Source organism: Maylandia zebra, linkage group LG16, assembly GCF_041146795.1.
Source record: "Maylandia zebra isolate NMK-2024a linkage group LG16, Mzebra_GT3a, whole genome shotgun sequence".
In the NCBI taxonomy this organism is placed as follows: domain Eukaryota; kingdom Metazoa; phylum Chordata; class Actinopteri; order Cichliformes; family Cichlidae; genus Maylandia; species Maylandia zebra.
The window spans coordinates 411,923-431,254 of NC_135182.1; the positions used below are offsets into that span (position 1 = coordinate 411,923).

The following is a 19,332-nucleotide window of genomic DNA, read 5'->3' on the forward strand; positions in this document are numbered from 1 at the left end:
AATGTATAAATGATCACATGCTTTCTCCAACTATGAAACGAGGAATAATTTCTTTACTTCCTAAACCAAACAAGGACTAGTTTATGCAAGTTAGCTCATGTTTATGCCAACAGATTAAAAACAGGAATAACTCAAATAATAGACGAGACACAGTCAGCCTTTATAAAAGGACGTCATATCCACCATCATACCCGTTTAGTATTAGATATGTTGGATTACAATTATTTAATTCCTCATGATAGCCTTATTTCCTGATTTCTTTAAAGCTTTTGATTCTTTGGAGCATAATTTTTTGTTTAAAGCTCTGGAGTCTGTGGGTTTTGGTCCCAGATTTGTTAGTGTAGTGAAAATGTTGTGCAAAGATATAACAAGTAGTATTGCACTCGATCAAGGGTTTTCTAATAGTTTTAAAATGAATCGTGGCTAATAGTAATGCCCTATTAGCCCGTTATTGTTTATTGTTGCAGCCGAAATGCCATTTATATCAAACTCTCTTCAGATCTGGAAGGAATAAACATTCTTGATAAAGAATTTAAAATTTGCTGATGACACGGCCTTATTTCTAAAGAATGTAAATATGGTCTCTATTGCAATTAATAAAATCCTTTCATTCTCAAAGCAACCAATTCCATTATATTCAGCTTTATCTGGAAAAATAAAACACATTATATACGCAAATCACAATTAGTTAAAGACTATGAAAACAGGGGCTTGAAAGCTTTAGACTTTGAATCCATTATTGCTGCGTTCAGGCTCAGATGGATGAACGACTGCATTTCCCTCAATCTATGTGGTGCTATAATCCAAACAAACTCTTTAATAAGCTCGGGGTAGATTTTATGCTCAGATGTGATTTTGAAATGTTTAAGATTCCTTTTAAGTTGTCTAGTTTCTATAAGCAAGCTTTGAATTTTGGGAAACTAATTTTCACCCGCAATTCTGTGTTGTGGAATAACAGGGTCATAGTCATCAATAAGAGTCCTTATTTAAATCAGACTGGTATGATAGCGGTGTGTGTTTGTTGTTGATCTGCTTGATAAAAACAGAAACTTGCTATCTTATGAAGAATTTATTGATAAATATAAAATAGACGTTTCATTTAATAATTATAATGTTTGTAAAGCGATACCCACACCACTGTTAAATCTTATCGTGAATACTTGAAAGATTTCACTAATAAGAACATGCTCACCTTCACTGACGATAGGTAATACCTCAATAAAGGACAAACAATTTAATCTCTAATACCTGTAAGCAAACAGTATTCTGTAACTATAATGTCAATGTCAGACATGACCTCGATAACACGTTGAAAGAAAAGTCATTTTCTTTTTACCTAAAGTAGCCACCTGTGCCTAAAATGAAAGAAACACTTCTTATCTGACATTTATCCAGTTGGAGAACTCCTGTATAAAAGGTTTAATTTAGAGGCCGACTCTTTTCTGTTCTTCCGATCCAGAAACATTAGAGCATCTATTTTTCACTTGTCAGTATGTTGATGCTTTTTGGTTTGAAATACTCTGCTGGGTTTCACTCAGATTTTCCAATACACCTTCCTTCACATCTAAGGATGTTCTTTACTTTATGGACAACCTGGACTCTGAAATCTCAGATGTTGTCAGTTTTGTAATAGTGCTGTGTATTTTATTCATTCATGTAAGTGGAAGATGCCTCTCCTCTGTTTACCATCTTCTTGAATTACTTTTGTCAATATTTTAAGTCACTCAAGCTTATTTCAAATATGAATAAAAAGACTGCTGTACTATGCTGTAAAATCACAAAGTACTTGCTATTCTAATGTTCCTGCATGTGTCAAAAGGTCCATGTTCCTTATTATTTTACCGTAGAAACTTTTATTTTCTCCCAGTAAAGTTATGACTTGCTTCACCATCTTTATAATGTAAATTGTTACAATTCTGGTCTGTTTCCTTGACTTGTTTTGTATATGAGAATTTCTTTCAATAAAGGTTTAAAAACAAAAAAAACCCTGCAGGACACCAGCACTCGAGGCCTGGAGTTGCCCACCCCTGCTATAGACAAACTACACTTTTTGCTGATCAACTTGATCAACTCATTTTGTGGATGTTTTATAAACAAAGACTGCAGCATAAATGTAATATCACACACTGTAAGCATACAGCACTGTGTGCATTTCGTTGCATCAGTTTACCCTCTAACAGGCATGCTCATGATGGAGTTCTGCTAGCTTGCCAGAAACATGGATCCACACACTAACACGGCTTACAGACCTGTGTACAAACGTTCAGATGTGCACACGTTTGAATCATTTCTCCTTTATTTTAAATGCAACAGCAGTCGTGACACCAAACAGCTCTGCTGGGTGTCCTTGAGCAAGACATTTTCAAGACATCAATCAGCGTCAAACTGTATCTCGAGTGTCGCTGAAACACACCGAGTGAGTACTTTCCTGCAGGGCAGTGGGTTATAGAAGTATTTCTCTCAGGTGAATCCCTCCAAACTCCCCAACAATATCACAAAACAGGTGGTTGAAATGTTAAAACAAACTTAAACCATTTTCTCACCATAATTACAAACCGGAGGGGAAAACAACTGAAAGCTGAGATGATTGCCAAACTGGGGCAGGAATATCATATTTTTGGCATCTGTGCTGGTGCAGTGGTGGTGACATGTCATGCAGAGGATTTTCATCATTTCATTCAGGATTAAAAACTGGAAGGTAGAGACAGAGTGAGGTTAAGCGGCACATGAAATAGAAAAGAAAGATCAGAAAATGGATTTAAAAACTTTATCAAAAATGACAGAGCAAGTTTCAGTAACTATAAGAGTGGAAGGATGAGACGAAACCTGAAACGTCCTGCTGCTACTCTAACCACATGTACCCTCTGACTACTACCAGAAGACATGTTGCTAAAAACAGAGTCATTCATGTGTGACTTTATCTACTGACTTACAAAGGCTAACTGCGATAGCTGACTAGTGTCATGGGTTGTATCCACACTCTTAGCACCAGAGAAGTGTATTTTTTTAACAGGGTGCTCTTTCCTCGTGTCAGGCAGTGCTGAAAAATATCCGCAATCATTTCCCACAGCCCCCAAAATATTATTTTAACCAAACGTTAACCCCAAATGTTTGTACATGTGGGTGGGATCCTGCAACCAGTGAATCTTGTAGGTGAACAGTTCACAGAGCTGTCACCTTAATCTGATAGATATTTCAACTCCAAAGGTTAACATCAGGGCTCAGTGTGAACAGTGTTACTGTTTAAACAGGGCTCAAAAGACTTGCAGTTGACTGAAGCCCCATCTATTCTTTAAAACAAAAAACCACCACCAGGGGGCGCAAAAGTAAATAGAAAAGTGAAATTGTGCATTTCATGGTTCTATGAGTTAATTGCACCTGAACCTGTCCTAATAGAAGCTGTTGTTATTTTCAAAAGCACGTTCCAGCAATGGAACATTAAGGCCAACAGAGAGCTGTGCTACTCTCGGTCATCCTATCAGGTTGTTGCCCCATAAAAGCTCGAGATGAGTGTTTTTTGGCTACATCGTCACACAAAGATGCTAGTGAGTATGTCACAGATCATACGAGTCCAGGCTTTAGGGTGGTCAGGGCGTGATGTAAACACAATGCTTTTAACAGTTAGCATGTTGCTTTTCAGGCACTTGTTCCCAGCATATCCTTTAGTGTTTGATTACTTTAGTGGTCGCACACTTTCGCTAACTAACAAAGTGACTGAAGAGTTAAAACAACACACACTCGTACAGTCTTCTTTCATTGGTGGACTGTTAGGCTTGGGCAGCATCTTTGTCATATTTTACCAGGTTATTTCATGTTTGGATTTTTTCTATGTACTTTGTCTGCATCTCGCCCCCACCCTGACCCCAGCTTGCACAGTGGGAAAGTAGCATGTAAATTTCACTCAGCCATGACCCAGAAAAAACTAATTACTGACACTGACACAGCTTACACATGGAAGGCTAGCATCAGCTGGTGCTAGGACTTCAAACATTAGTCACACGCGGGGTGGTTTTCTTACTGTGAGATTGCTGCATCAGTCTACATCAGCGGTCCCCAACCCCTGGGCCTCGGACCGGTACCGGTCCGTGAGTTGTTTGGTACCGGGCCGCGAGAGTTGAGGCTCAGGTGTGAAATGTATAGTTTTCAGGGTTTTTATCGGTTTTCAGCGTCATTTTGTTATCGTTTTTATCGTTAACTCTGTTTTCCTGGGTCTTTTCACGTGTGTTATGAATAAATCTTCTTTTTTCGGTACCGGTACTAGTTTTATTTTGTTGTATTTATCCGCGACACCTTAAAGGCCAGTCCACGAAAATATTGTCGGGCATAAACCGGTCCGTGGAGCAAAAAAGGTTGGGGACCTCTGGTCTACATTATAATTTCCATTTAACCCATTTCCATTGAAGCTGGCTGCATGAGCACATTTGATGAAAGAGAGGCAGGTCTGACTGTGAAACGCTCTTCGGCTAAGGACTTGTCAGTTACAAGTATACCTGATAAACACAGCATGACAAGGATTTACATAATGAACTTAATGAATGAACTTTTTATTCAATAGGACCAAAACGAGTGGCTGAGTGCCTTGTACTTGTGCGGGCAAAGACGTTACAGTGTGACGATATTCTGTGAGGACAGTGGTGACAGCGGGGGGGGATGACTTCCTTTTAACAGGAAGACCTCTACAACATTGAGGGAGGCCCACCAACAACAATGTGGTGATTGTGTCTGTCATTAAAAGGACGTCTTTGATATTGGAGCACTAAAGCTGAGCTCAGAGAACCTGACTCATCATAACACTTAAGTACAGACAGCTGAGAGAAAAGAAGTCCAGGTCTATCCCGATGGCCTCTACAGAGGGAAGACGAGAAAACAACTGGCGCAAATATACTCGTGTGATGTAATCTCAGTCCTAATTTGTTTATAATCTGTGCCCAGCATCCCTGGTTGAATGTCTACCTGACATACAACATGTTTTCAATCAGCAGATATTCAACCGATTGGTTTTACGCCCTGGGAGTCAGCACTGGTGAACTGGTGAACCTACGTAACATGAACCTTACATCTGCTCCTTTCTATGGAGGGACTTGATTTCAAAAGTAGCATCTTTTCGTTTCTCAAACTCGGCTTGTTTAACATGTGGCTAAAATGCAACCTAACCCTAAACAGTTTGCTAGTTACTTGGCGGTTTGTTAAGAGTGGAACAAAAGAGACTTATTTAGAAATGACCCAAATATAAACCCAGAGGAACTGGCTGTATAATAGTTTTGGCAGCCCAGATCTTTAGAAGAAGGCAGACCCATCCCCAGTCAAACTCATTCACTCCGGACACGTCTTAAAATCTTAAAATAACTATAACAACAATATCTTTCCAGTATTAAATAATCTTATATAAAAACACACAAAAACAGTTGGAAATAAATGGCAAACCTCCTTCTAAGGGCTCCCCGCCTGCCTCCCCCCCTCAGTTCACAATACACATTTACACACTGTGCCGTCCTTCAATGATCCCCTCCCTTCCTTGATCAGTAACATCACTGCCACTGCTCCATGCAGTACCTGTTGTTTTGCAGCAAAAGGTCTCTGTTGCCGTTAAAGTCTTTGTCTCTTGTTGCGTTTCAATTAAGCTGCACAGACGTTGTGAAAAAAGCTCGATAGGTGACTTTTCTGCTTCGCTTGTATACAGATATATACATATTTCATACTTATTGGATTAAACATGTATTGTTAATGATAAGAGTAATGAGGTTAATATTAACAATCAGGGTCTGAGATTAAGAGTAGGACACTTGCTACTTCCTCAGAGTCCGAGGGTGGATGGTTTAGGATGGAGCGAGACGGATAAGGAGAGAGACATTAATTATTTTCTCTTCAGGAACAATTACACCAAATTGTTGAGTTCAGTTCTTTAAGCTCCACCCACAGCGTCCTCCTTCCCTTACCACTCACTGGTCAGTTTGGTGCTTTGGTCCCGTTTCGGCGGAGCAGGAGGCGGGCCTCGCCGCAGCGTTGCATAGCCTGAGATGTTGGCGTGTTTGGCGGAGTGGGAGTGTGCGTGGTGGCGAGATAAAGTCTGAGAGTGTCCTCGGACTCCCTGCTGCTGCTGTTGCTGCAGGAGCTCAGGTGGAGGAGGGGGGAGGAGTGCCATGTCGTCCATGGTGCCCACAAGCTCCATCTTGGAGGAGGATATGAGGTGGGAGGAGGTAAGCGAGCCGTGGCGAGACACAGACTTCCTCTTAAGGGTTCGGTTTAGGTCTTCCAGGAAGTGAGACTTTAGTGCCAGGGAGCCTGGAGCGACTGATTTGGGGGAGGTGGGGGGAACAGGTGAGGAGGAATAAGAAGACAGTGATGGGGGTGGGGTCTGAGATAGAGGTGGTGGTGAGAGGGGCATTGATGTTGTATTATCGTACTGGGCCGTGTTGCTCATTCGCCGGTTCAGTGTTGGAGGAAGGACCGCCCCCTTTTTCAGTGACCCTTGTTTCCATGATGACGAGGATAAGGAGGAGGTTGCCGGATGTTGGTGTGACTGCATCTGGGGCTGGGGGTTTACCACTGCCACTTTTGGGGGTTGGTGAAAATCTGATGGGTGGGGAGGAGGAGGAGGAGGAAAGAGCTCAGAGTCACTGGGGGGAGGTGGGAAGTAGTCTGGGGATGAATCGAGGTGAGGAGGCTGGGAAGGAGGAGGTGGGGGCAGAGGACACTGGAAGTCAGCCGGCTGGTGGTGCTGCCCGGTCTGCAGTCCCTGGAGTGCCAGCGGCAGGTTCGCCAGATTCAGTTTCCCTGGTTTGGGTAGCGGAGCAGGAAGTGAGGAAGAGTCTTTAGAAGGTGACCCTGTCGCTGACGAGGAGCTCGACGAGGTGCCCATCTGAGGAGCTTGGCCAAATTTGCTAACCAGGCTCTCAACCGTCTTGGGCCTCTCCTCCTGGGTCTCTCCTGATGAACTGGAGCGGATAGAGGAGGCTCTCTGAGGTGCAGGTGGAGGGCCCCGTTTGGAGGATCCCGTGGACGAGGAGGAAGGCGACCTCTTTATGGGCGAACTTGTCTTGGAGGACGAAGAAGAAGAGGGAGGAGGAGGGAACTCTCCCAGGGAGCTGTCGGTAGGAGGTGGCGGGAACTCTGGGGATTGTGGAGCCACGACACTGCCAGGTTGCCACTTTGGTTTGGCCTTAACTGCTGGAGGAGACAGAGGGGCAGCGATCTTGGATCCCTCCATGTTGGAGTTAGGGGCAGGGTTTCCTGGGAACTGATTGACAATTTGTTTGACCAAAGAGGAGGTAGCAGCTGCAATGGAGACAGCAGAGGAGGTGGAAGAGGGAGAGATGGCAAGATTTTTGGAGGAAAGGCTGTGCTGCTTTGGCAGAGTGGGAGGTGGCTGATTTGGGGAGTGTCCTGTGGAGAAGCTCTGCTGCTTTTTAAATGATCCGTGTCCAACTTGTGGCTGCGTTGGAGACACAGGTGAGAGTGCGATGGGAAGGGAAGAGGGGCCTGAGGGTTTGGGAGCAGTGAGAGGGGGAAATCCTCCAGTGAAGGTTTTAGGAGGTGCAGGAGGTGGTGCGTTAGGTGACAGAGGTCGGAGACCTTGCAGGGAGGTTGGAGGAGACAGCTCAGTGGAAGGTGGAGGAGGAGGTGGGGGAGAGTTATCATCAGGCACTGCTGGGCTGAAGTCATACACCATGTTGGGAAACTTCTGTGCCAGGAACTGTTGGAGGCCCGTGTTGGAGAGTTGAGTGCATGAGCTAGGGATGGGCTCTGGAGGTGGTGGGGGTGGCAACCCATTGGCATCCGGGCTCTCGGGGGGAGGAGGGGGTGGGAGATAGGAGGGCTCCTGTGCCAGCTCCTCCTCCAGTGGGGGTGGTGGTGGAAGAGCGGATGGGCTTGGAGGGCCAAATTTCAATGCTGCCATGGCTGAGCCCGGCGCTGGTGCCGTGGGTGGAGGAGGAGGGGGAGGAGATGGTGGTAGCTGAGGGGAGGTGCTGTAGGCAGCTGGAAGGGTGTTGTAGTTGGAAAGCGAGGGTGGGGGGGCACCCGCCTGCTGTGTTCTGGATTGGTTCTGGCTCTGCAGGCGAGCCAGCGTGCTGTACTTCACGTATGAGGCGGGAGGAGCCGGCTGATGGGCCACGCTCGCTACAGGGGGCAGTGCGGGAGGCGACGGCGGTGACGGGGAGGACTCCTCAGATGGGACGAGGTTGTCAGTGAAGCTGGTCCGGGATGGTGGAGTCTGAGAGAGAGGGAGCGGCTGGGGGGAGAGGCTGGGTATCTGCACAGGGATGGGTCTACTGATCGGGTCGATCTTCATCATCTGCAGAGACAGAGATCAGAGCGGGGAGTGGGATGCAGGATAAAGACGTGGTGAGAAAGGAGGGAACAAAGAAAAAATGACCACAAGCTCTAAAAATGAAAAAATCCACAAGAAGGCGAAACATCAAACGAGTGCAGAGAACACACACAAACATTCACTGAAGAGTCATTACAATCCAGTCGTGTGAGGTCTTAACATGCCTTACATACAAAGGTACTGAATGTGTTTGTTATTAATCAAAGGAGCTTGCAAAGAAATATTATTAAATATGTGTTTATACACCAGTTTGTATTTAATCATTAATTATCATTAACATCCTCCACAGTGCTCTGTTTCCTGTCTTCCTCCCTGCTAAAGGTTTCTTCCTTTAAAAAGAGTTTTTCTTGCCACTGTCGCCCAATGCTGGCTCACAGGGGTTTGTCTGCTTGTTGGGATTGTCTCTGTATTATTGGAGCGTCTTATATATAAAGCACCTCGTTGTTGTGATTTGACGCTATATCAATAAAACTGAAAACATGCCTTGTTTGTTTGTTGCGTTTCAGTCAGTTTTTTGATTTGTTGCAGTTGTATCAACATAGTTTATTGTTAAATCCCCCAAACTGATTTTATCTCGTATAAAATGTTACAAGTTGTCCTTTTATATTCATATGTATATATTCCTATATCTCTATATATTTATCTATTTATCTCAATATTTATCTATTGTAACTTTGTTCCTAAACTAATTTAATACGAGTTCTTGTTGTTTGTTGTATATTTGCTGCTCCATTTCCATCTGGGATTCATAAAGTTTCTCTGATTCTGAAGTTACTATAATGTTAACGTTTTAGCGCAGAGGGGCACGTAAGGCCAGCAGCAGGCTGTCAGCATACTAGCAATGAACAGTGGAAACCTTCTCATTAAATCAATACACTGCTGAATCACTGCATGTCCAAGTCATAGTTAGGACTTGTTCATCAAAACAGAAAAACAATGCATATTTCAACATTATTATTAGCGTTAGAGTTCAATGTTATTAACACGTTTCATATTCTGGGCAGGTGTCAGGTTCCTCTGACACGCGTCTTAGGCAGTTTGTGGTTTAGCTGCTGTTCCACGTTCGTTCCAGCTTTCTTTACAAACTCTTTGTTTGGCCTCTGATCTGGCATCAAACTCAACGATGTTCACCGTGAGCCGGGCTCAAACATGTCTGCTTAGCTTTAGTTAAACAGTGTCATTCATTAAATGTTTGCAGGGGGCATTCACACCACGAGGTTAGGAAGAAAATCCAACAGGTCAGCTGCAGCCGTTTAAAACAGGTGGAAACCAACATATACATGTTACCATAGAGACAAGCTGGCGGGATGGTCCTGACTCTAACCTGACTGGGGTCATCGTGCCCGTGAGCGTGACCACTCCACGTACAGTAATGGCAACAAGCCTGTGTTACATTACATGATATAATGACACTGGCTGCAGCGCAGCAGCAAAAAGAACATCTTTGACTTGCAAACACTCTGAATGATTAGCTTTGTGTTCGCAGCTACTTGCTTTCTGACGACCAACGAAAAGTCCTGAATCCTAACTACACATCTGCAACATCTACATTTGCTTGTTTTTACTGTAGCTTTTTTAAGACTCGTACAGTTTGGGTTTTAATGAACGTATGATTTACCACAGACTGTGATTCACTAACAGCTTTTCAAGGCCTTCAAACTAATGCACAGAAATGCTGGAGGAAGCATCGTAGGCCTAAAGTCGAGGAAAACATCTGTCACATCTGTCACATCTACTCAACTGTTCAATGTCATGATTGTCCATTTTTATACAACTGCAGCTCAAGTGTCACTTCAAATAAAACCAGTGCTTTAAAGATTGCAGCCAAGCTGTTAACATGCCGGTTACATCACTTCCTGTCTAACCTCCACTCCCTCCTCCTCCTGCACAAAGTGGAACTGGCATACGTCCCTTCATCTTTGATCGCTGGTAGGAAAGCAGAGGGGAAACATGGGCAAAGGCAGAACACAAGCAAACAGATGATGGAGGAACACACTGTGAGCATGACCGCACCTCTCCTTGTGTTCCTCTCCTCCAAGCATCAGAGAAAATGGAGCTGACGACACTCTGGGAGCGGGTGTGGCCCGATGATGTCATCTCTGATACACCGCTGTCTGACTGGCTCGAGTGGTTGGACTGGGATTCTGGAGGGTTAACAAAACATTGAGAAACTGATGACAGTGCTTTTAGTGTGTCTTTTAGCTCATGTTTGAAAGAATCCAGCTGCAGGGATCTTTCCACAGCAATGTTTATCAGGCTCTGAGTGCTCCTTCAGCCCTAATGTGTTTATCTGTAGGTGAGATATACATTCACATGTAATACATAACAACACACTGCACAGCAAAATCTCCAGTGTTAAATTAACACTAGAGAGTGTCTATATGGGTCCACACCTCTGAGTGTTAAATACAACACTGTTGAGTGTTAAATTAACACTTTTGACAGTGTTATATGTTTAAAAGTAACCTAGTCAGTTTTGAAGATTAACAATGGCTAACACTGAGCAGTGCTGATTTTCTAACACTGGAAAACAACTCAAAATGTTAGAAATATTCCAGTGTTAGAAAATCAGCACTGCTCAGTGTTAGCCATTGTTAATCTTCAAAACTGACTAGGTTACTTTTAAACATACAACACTGTCAAAAGTGTTCATTTAACACTGGAGATTTTGCTGTGTATGAACGAGCCAGTAGAGCAGGGCGATACGACCAAAAATATTTATCACGATATACGTTTGAAAATTTGCGATAACGATATAACTGACGGTATAATTGACACGAGACAAAATACTTTACGACTCCACAACTTTATTAGTGCAAAAAAACAAACAAACATCAATGTATTTTCACTTAAACAAGCAGCTGTTTTTTGCATTAAAGTTATATAAACTTTAACAGTGCAAATGCAAATTCCTCGCTGACAGTTTAACCAAAAGGCATTTCCAGTGGAAACTGGCCGACATATCCTCAGCATAACCATGTATAACATCCACAAAACTTAAAAAGAGGTTATACACACACAATACGGTAATATCATGTTGAAGCGCAGCACGTATCACTCCGCGAGGCTCCGCCTACGATAGCCGTAATGCTCCCACAATCCATCAAGCGGTGCGGCTTCGTAGCTTTGCAAAGTCGTACTGAAACATCTGACAGATTTTCGAGCGCCGTGCACATAAAATCGTTTCGAGGTCAGTAAACACAACCAGAGTTCATACATAAGACACACGGGATTATAAGGGGCTCTGTCGACTTTCAGAAAAATCAAAGGATTGATTTTAAGTGTGCCGTATTTTCCAAACAACACGGTAATAACGACGGCCCGCTAGCATGCGCTACCAAAAATAGTGCTTTGTTGTGTGTCTGAGGGACGAAAGCTAAACCAGTTCCACACCAGTGAAGCTGCAGCATTTTTACAAACCAGTTCAGGTTCATCTGTTTCATTCAACGATCCACTTTCTCCGCCATGTGCGTATGTAAACAAAGGCACTGTGTATGTGCGTTTTACCCATATTCTATCACGATATTTCATTTTCTTAGCGTTTCCCAACATTACACCAGTATTACCATGAACGGTATGATATAGCCCCGCCCTACCAGCCAGTGATCTCAACCAAAGGAGGCACACGGACCTGGAAGGCTGGAGGAGCTGGATCCAGACTTGATGGAAGACGAAGACAGGGAGGACCAATCATAGGCTGCCTCCGACCTCCTCATTGCCTCCTGGAAGTTGATGTACAGCTGCTTCCCGTACTGATGGACACATACACAGGTGACACTTTACACAAGAAAGGCAGCTTCAGCAAGTACACAGCGTCCCCACAGTGCTCCCCCCATGTGCATCAGGCTGTGGGCAGGAATAAACACTTGGGGGGGAGGTGTCAGTAACAGCACGCCGATCATAAATCAGTAGTGAATAAGTGAAAATGACAAAGTAATAGCAGGCAGTATGAGGCGTGCTTATTAGATCCCATCTGTGGGCTGTCACACACACAGTCACAGCTCTGTGGACTTTAGTCTCAGGTTACACACTCTTATAAACAGCTAGGCTGAGAAAAGGAGCACACAGGCAATCAGAGCGCTGAAAGTTTGGCAAAGTTAGCTGGCACAGGGTGTTAGACCATGGAAAAGAATTAGAGCACATCATTTAACAATAAAAACAGGAGTTGTTGTTGTTTGTTTTTAAATAAACAACAGCATCCTAAACACGGGCAAACTCTTCAATTTATACTTGTTTTCATACATCATATCCAGAATAGTTTCCCAGTTTTTCATGGTGCACCAGCATGGTCCTGTGTCCCACAGCCTGTGAGCCGCACCAACATCATACACTACGAGTGAATCATCTCCGATTAGAGCCGTCGTGTGATACGACAGGGAGACTGTGAAACGTTTACCTTAGCGATGCGGATGCTGTTGATCCACTGCTGCAGCGTTCTGACATCGTCACAGCAGAGATATTTGATGTACTGTGACTTCTTCTGGATCTGAGGGTGCTACAAAAACACGCTGCATTAACTCACTGGATACTATTAGCTTTAGACCCATCCAAGCGTCACTACAGTTTTTCACCACTAGATGGCAGTGGAAGATCATGTCCACCTACCTTCAGCACCATGCAGTAGTCTGTGGGAGCCTTGTACTTGCTCTTGTAGTCCTGACCAAGGTAGACATTAACATGATCCAGCTGGAGGAAACACGCCAGGTCTCTGGATGCCTGCACAAACACACGTATCTCACAACTTTGCACCCAAACACTGACTGTATGACAAAGTGCTGCCTCCATTACACACCTTGGCCTTGCCCTTGGGAACGTAGTAGATGCCCGAAGCCCTCAGCAGAAAGTAGCGCTTCTTCCAGGACTTTTTGCCATCCTCCTTCAGCCATAAGACACCCTCCATCTCAGGGACGGACACTGAGCTGCCCCCGAAACACTCCTGATATACAAAAACACCATTTTTATTTTCGCCTGAAATTAAAACCATCATGCTAAATGCTAAACATTCTACATGTTTAGCATTTCATGTAAGGACCCAACAGAAGGGAATCTGATGAGGAAAAAAAGAATAAAAATAGAGACCGACCTCTAACAGAGCCTCCTTGTTCCTCTCGGCCATCTCGCATGTCTCCTTCCTCCCCAACAAGTAGTTCTGCAGTAGACAGTGAGCATGAGAAAGAAGGGGTAGGTGAGGAGCTGGAAGTCCAAGAGAAGGTTCAGTCGAGAAGTCGCAGCAATCGGCTCATTATTGTCCAACTTCTGGTTTAAGGTCAACCCTAATGTTCAGGAAAAAGTCCCGCTGTGACCTGCACTATGCTGCATGTGGAGGAGCACTCCGAGCTGGTGCAACATGCCAGAATCCGCCCCATGAATGAGAGCGGTGTCCTGCGGCGCTGTGAGGGACAACATGCCACTTCTCCACCTTGCTCATCACCTGTTACCTTTTACAAGATTTGCCTGGAAGCTTCTGCACCTCCTCTGACACCCAGCTTTCCAAGAAGAGACACGCGTGACAAGGCGGCTTGTCACGCGTGTCTCTGCGACGGCGTTTGATTCTTATCAGCCGATTCCTGAACTTTTGAACATTGGGTCATAATTGCAGGGTGCTTTACATGTGCATATGTCTCACCTGGGGGTTTTTGAACAGAGCATACTTCTCTATGCGCTCAGTGAACATCAGGCGGTTCTGGCTGTCTCTGGTCCAGTTCAGCAGGTTCTCCACGAGGTTCTCGTGATCCTCAAAGATCCGCTCTGCATACAGTCAAAGTCCAGACCGCAGCATTAAAATCATTGCTAGTCCACCACTAACACTTTCAAAGATTTTGTCATGAAGCAAACGATAAGCACAAAGTGTTTCACACGAGCTAAAGATCTGGAAATGTCCCCGCCGCTCTGACACGTTTCAGCTTTCCGTACGTCCACGTTTAAAATCTCAAAACAGGAGACTTTAATTTTCCTACAATAACAACCCAAAAATGTTTTGATGGGAGTTTTTTGACCAGTTTATGAATACTAACATGTGATTAAAGAGGCGTGTTTGTTGATACACGTCAGCTTTCCTTCAATCAGCAGAAGAATCCTCATTAGATCATTCCTGCTGTGCACAGCGACATCAGCTTCAGGTCTGAAACAGGAAGTCAATTTATTGCTAAAGGGTGCCCAGCAGGGTGCTGGTGGCGGTGTGGGAATGTGAGGGGGGTGGTGGGTGGAAATAGACGTGGAAAGCATCACTTACTTGATTAATTAGTACAGCTGGATTTAAATCTAACCCCAGATTGTGTTTGTAAGCAGAGCTTTGAGAGACGTGTGGATTTGTGTAAACGAGGAAGCTTTAGATTCAGCTGGATGTGATCAAACACACTTTGACGTCCCGCTCTCTTTCATAACACTGCTGACCGCAATTCAGCAGAAGCCCTGAAGATGTAGGTTAGATCACACGCATCACTGCACTGGACCTACAAACAGACTGTGTGTGTGTGTGTGTTAAACTGAGTGGAAGCTTGTAGTACAGTGTGTGCTACATACACGCAGTTCAACCCCCAAAGGAAGTGTGTGTGTTTGCAGCTGAATATCTGTGCTGTCACTGATGGCGAAACATCACTGAACACAATTACAAATCTAAGCTAAACAGCAGAACTGAGCTTCACTCGTTTGGTTAAAGTCTGGTAGCACCAGATCACAAATCCCAGTCTGCTTCACACGGTGAACACGAACACGTTACACTCATCTAACAACAGGTAAGAGCATTTTAAAAAGAATCCTCTTGTTGATTGATGACCCATAAAACCAGGTTCAGTTTCTAAGAGCTCACATTGAACACGGAGCTACAGTGATGCTAAACCAGATGTGACAGTGACGGGGGACCGAACAGTAATATCTGTCAACCACTGCTCATCAGCCATATCTGATCAAAACACGGATTTAACGCTCCATATTTTTGTCCCAAAATAAGTGCCTGAGCCTAGAATTTCACCTGCAACATGTTTTCCCAAAGACTGTATGATTGCAGCCATTCCCCAACTCTCTGTGAATGGGACTCATGGCCATTGATCAATGGTCTTTGATCAGCGGGTTTTGATCAATGGTCGTGAGAATTTGCATAATTAAGATTAAGGAACTGACCTCCCAGCCCATTGTTCCTTCAGTGGGCTGGTTTCAGTCATTGTGCAAATGTCCTGTTTATAAGATTGAAACCTGCAGTCAGCTGAGACTGAAGACGTCACCTGATGATGACGAAACGTTTCTCCCACAAAACGCTACGTCCAGATGAACAGAACCAACTTTTGGAGACAAAGACTGTATGACTGGAAGTAGGTGCAGCAGCGTGGGACGTCAAAAAGAAGACACGTCACGTAGTGTCCATGTGTAAATATGGGAACAGTTTAAAAAAGTATGACTCAGGCTCTGATTGTGGATCACAACAGCTGGTGTTTAGGGATGAGGTCATCTAAGTGTCCACTGCAGCCACCAGCTGTACTTTCATACTGCATTTTCCATCTGTGAGATATATAGATATATATGTATATATGTATATTAGGGGTGCAACGATACTCGTATGGATATTGAACCGTTCGATACAGTGCTTTCGGTTCGGTACGCATATGTATTGAACAATACAAAATTTGTAATTTATTTTATCAACTTTCCTTCTGACGATGCTGTCTGTGTTGAGCGCTCAGTGGATCTGCGCTCGACAGTGCAGCCTAGGCGGAGTAGTCGAACGCAGATTCACTGAGCGCAGGGCAAGCTAGCGAGACAGAAGTTAAGCTCTCGTTGCAACATGGCAAATTGAACCTCCCCCACCCTCATTCAGATCTGGCCTTTGGAACTATTTTGGTTTTCATGTGACGAATGACCCTGAAGGTAAGCGCGTCATGGACTAAAGTAAAACAGTATGTCGGATGTGCCACGCAATGGCACATCCGACATACTGTGGATGTGCGTAACTGTGTGTTAGCGCAGTTAGCTCGTTAACGTGTTGACGCCGTCCCCCACGCACGGGGCGATCTGCGGTAGCTCGTTAACGGAGATTCGCCGTGTTGTGGCGTTAACGTCATTTCAGATTAAGGCTGACAGCACTAGTGGGAACACAACGAATATGACTGCACATTTACTCCGACATCATCCTAGTGCAAAGACAAGTGGAAGCAGACAAAAACAACAAGCACGCATGCTACAAACTTTACCCGAGTCATTTAGACAGCCGTTAGCACATTATTCTCCTTATGGGGACCTGATATGTTTAATATGCTGCTGAGTGTGTGTTTATTTTTATGCTCCTCTTTCCCTTCCCATTTCTGGCCCACTTGTCAGACGGACGTGTATTTGGGATTTTGGAGGACTGAACTGGAACGCGTTTGTGGTGGAAACCTCTGTGTGTGCTGTGTGAAGGGTTTGCATTAGTCTGTACACATCAGGGACCCTCAACACGAACTTTTAGCAGAGCTGCACATTAAAAAACCCAACATATTATATAATTTTTTAGTAACTTCTCTCCCTGTGTTTGCTTTCAGGAAACAGGAGTACACATGACGTCATGAGCAGACAGAAGAGCCTCTGTGTGCACGTGCACTCACCCATCTGCAACTCGCTGATGGTTTCCACCAGTGACCAGTCCGCACTGTAGCCACAGTGAGATTTCTCCAGCAAACTGTCCAGAACCTAAAGACAGGGACCAACTGTGAGATTAGCGCTGTGCTCATACTCTACTGCTTTTTAAACTAACTGCATGACTACACCAGCAGGAGCTGTACCTGTCTGACCGTTTGCCGTTCGTCCACCATCATGGTCTTTGAGCTCTCGTCTGACAGATGAACACGAATCACCAGCTGTGAGCAGGACCAGGAGGAGAGAGCAGAGTACGTAACACGGCTAAATGTGAGCTGCTAACATCTCGTAAGCTAACCTTAGTCAGGCTAATGTTGCTAGCAACTAACGTTTTCTTTTTAGGCTAGCGCACTGGCTAATGTTAGCTTTTTATGGGTTGAGGAATGGCTAACACAATGTTTTATATAAGCTAATAGTATCGTTGTTTTCAGCTTCTTGTTTTCACAATTTATTGTTTGTTTTTAATTAAATCTCGGACACTGAAACCAGCGCTGAGCTACACTCGTTTTATTGAAGCCTTTCTTGAAATGACTCCAGAAAGTTACAAACGTGATTACTTTATATTTACAGTACTCGTTCATTTATTGGTTAGCATTAGTATAGGCTTGTTCCTTTTTTTTGAAAATGATAAAATATGTTGCTATATGAATATTTCTCCCATCTCCTAGCACGGTGTATGTCATTCTGTATGCTGCGAAACAGTGCAAACTTTCTAGACTCTTCAGGTTTACCATCATCTACGCCAGGGGTGGGCAACTCCAGGCCTCGAGGGCCGGTGTCCTGCAGGTTTTAGATCTCACCCTGGGTCAACACACCTGAATCACATGATTAGTTCGTTACCAGGGGCCTGTTCTTCGTACCACGCTAAGTGAGTTAGCTGGATGAGATTGTTGACGATTTCGCGTGATCTTGGATCGTTCGGTTCCCCGAAGCTCATCCGGGACTTGCTGTCATAGCAACAGAGCCGTAAGCGTAAACCTGCTGGGGAGCAGGTTTACTTTATGTAAACAGGATTAGATCGCGGCCACGCAGGTATGCCCGCTTCATTTATACGAAAGCAACAGCGATATTCCACCACTGTTTCACCATAAATAAATAACATCAATGTAACTAAAGATAATGCAGCACCTGATCCTTTTATTGATGTCACACAGATACATACAGGTCATTCCCTAAAAAAGGGAAATGTACTATTAACATTCTATTACATGTATATGATTCATATTTCAGAGTAGTAATTGTAAATTACTTCGTGTAATCAAGATGAGAGACCACGGCTATAAAAGCGAAGGTGGATTTGGGAAGCCTGTCGCAGCCATGTCCTGTCCGTTTACGCGAGCAGCCCATTGTGGAAGGTGCAAGATTGATAAGGAGAGTTTTCAGAATTCAGCGTATATTGCGGGACAGACAGGATCCTTTAGCTCAGCGCGACAGTGTGCTCATAGAGAGATATCGATTTTCCCGTGAGGGTATTATTTACTTAACCAACTTGTTGACGAGGGGGTGCAGGACCACCACCTGTCTTTTTTTGCTCTGCCCTTTTCTTGGTTGCTGTTATGAACAAACAAACAGAGTATTTCAGGGTCTCTTTCCAAGAGACGACAAGCAATATAAGTGATAAATATTACCATTCTGTAGGATATTCTTATATTTCACTTTTACTTGTTCCCATGTTCTAGTGGGTCCTGTTGTGGCTCTAATGTGAAAGGGGATATAATGTAACATAATATAATATAATGTAATATAATATAATATAATAAATCTACCCTACCGCCTACTGGTGTTGGCCAGAGGGGCCGATGGCGCGATATGGCAGCCTGGCTTCTGTCAGTCTGCCCCAGGGCAGCTGTGGCTACAACTGTAGCTGCCTCCACCAGTGTGTGAATGTGAGAGTGAATGAATAGTGGCATTGTAAAGCGCTTTGGGTGCCTTGAAAAGCGCTATATAAATCCACTCCATTATTATTGTTATTATTAAATTACTTACGAGTTTAATTTGTCAGCAACTTTCTGCCAGCCCTCTCTCCTTGCTTTTGCAGCCTTTGCAGTGTTCCCTTGGGTTCTGATTAAACTCTGAAACTCCTGACATCCCTCACTCAAGAGTTCTTGCTCTGCTGCCGAAAAATACCGAGCGCACTCCTTCGACATTTCCGCCAACCAATCAGAGGGTTGCCAATCACTGTTTCTGCTATCGATGCGTAGCCCCTTTTACGACACCCAGTGATCGCACATTACTTCAGCCAGCTGTACTAATCGTCAACAGCAGGTGTGTTCGGGGAACCGGATTAGCGAGCTCACGGTTAGCGCGATGGTTTGGTCTTGGATGTGTCATTTGATCTTGGATGTAGTAAGCGACGTACGAAGAACGGGCCCCAGGCCTCTGGAGAACTTCAGGACATG

General features: G+C 44.3%; 1 protein-coding gene across 3 annotated transcripts in view; it reads right to left on the reverse strand.

The window, feature by feature from the left end:
* Window positions 1-2,274: 2,274 nt before the first annotated feature.
* Window positions 2,275-19,332, reverse strand: part of raph1a (Ras association (RalGDS/AF-6) and pleckstrin homology domains 1a) — a 78,757-nt gene continuing 61,699 nt past the window's right edge. For all 3 annotated transcript variants that reach the window (XM_024799422.2, XM_076875118.1, XM_024799421.2), the window contains 10 exons: window positions 17,080-17,154; window positions 16,903-16,987; window positions 13,956-14,077; window positions 13,413-13,478; window positions 13,122-13,265; window positions 12,935-13,045; window positions 12,726-12,824; window positions 11,961-12,081; window positions 10,343-10,473; window positions 2,275-8,293 (listed from right to left, as the gene is read on the reverse strand). In XM_024799422.2, the coding sequence (XP_024655190.1) occupies window positions 5,933-8,293; window positions 10,343-10,473; window positions 11,961-12,081; window positions 12,726-12,824; window positions 12,935-13,045; window positions 13,122-13,265; window positions 13,413-13,478; window positions 13,956-14,077; window positions 16,903-16,987; window positions 17,080-17,154 (3,315 nt within the window). In that variant the 3' untranslated portion in view covers window positions 2,275-5,932. The remainder of the gene's footprint in view (window positions 8,294-10,342; window positions 10,474-11,960; window positions 12,082-12,725; window positions 12,825-12,934; window positions 13,046-13,121; window positions 13,266-13,412; window positions 13,479-13,955; window positions 14,078-16,902; window positions 16,988-17,079; window positions 17,155-19,332) is intronic.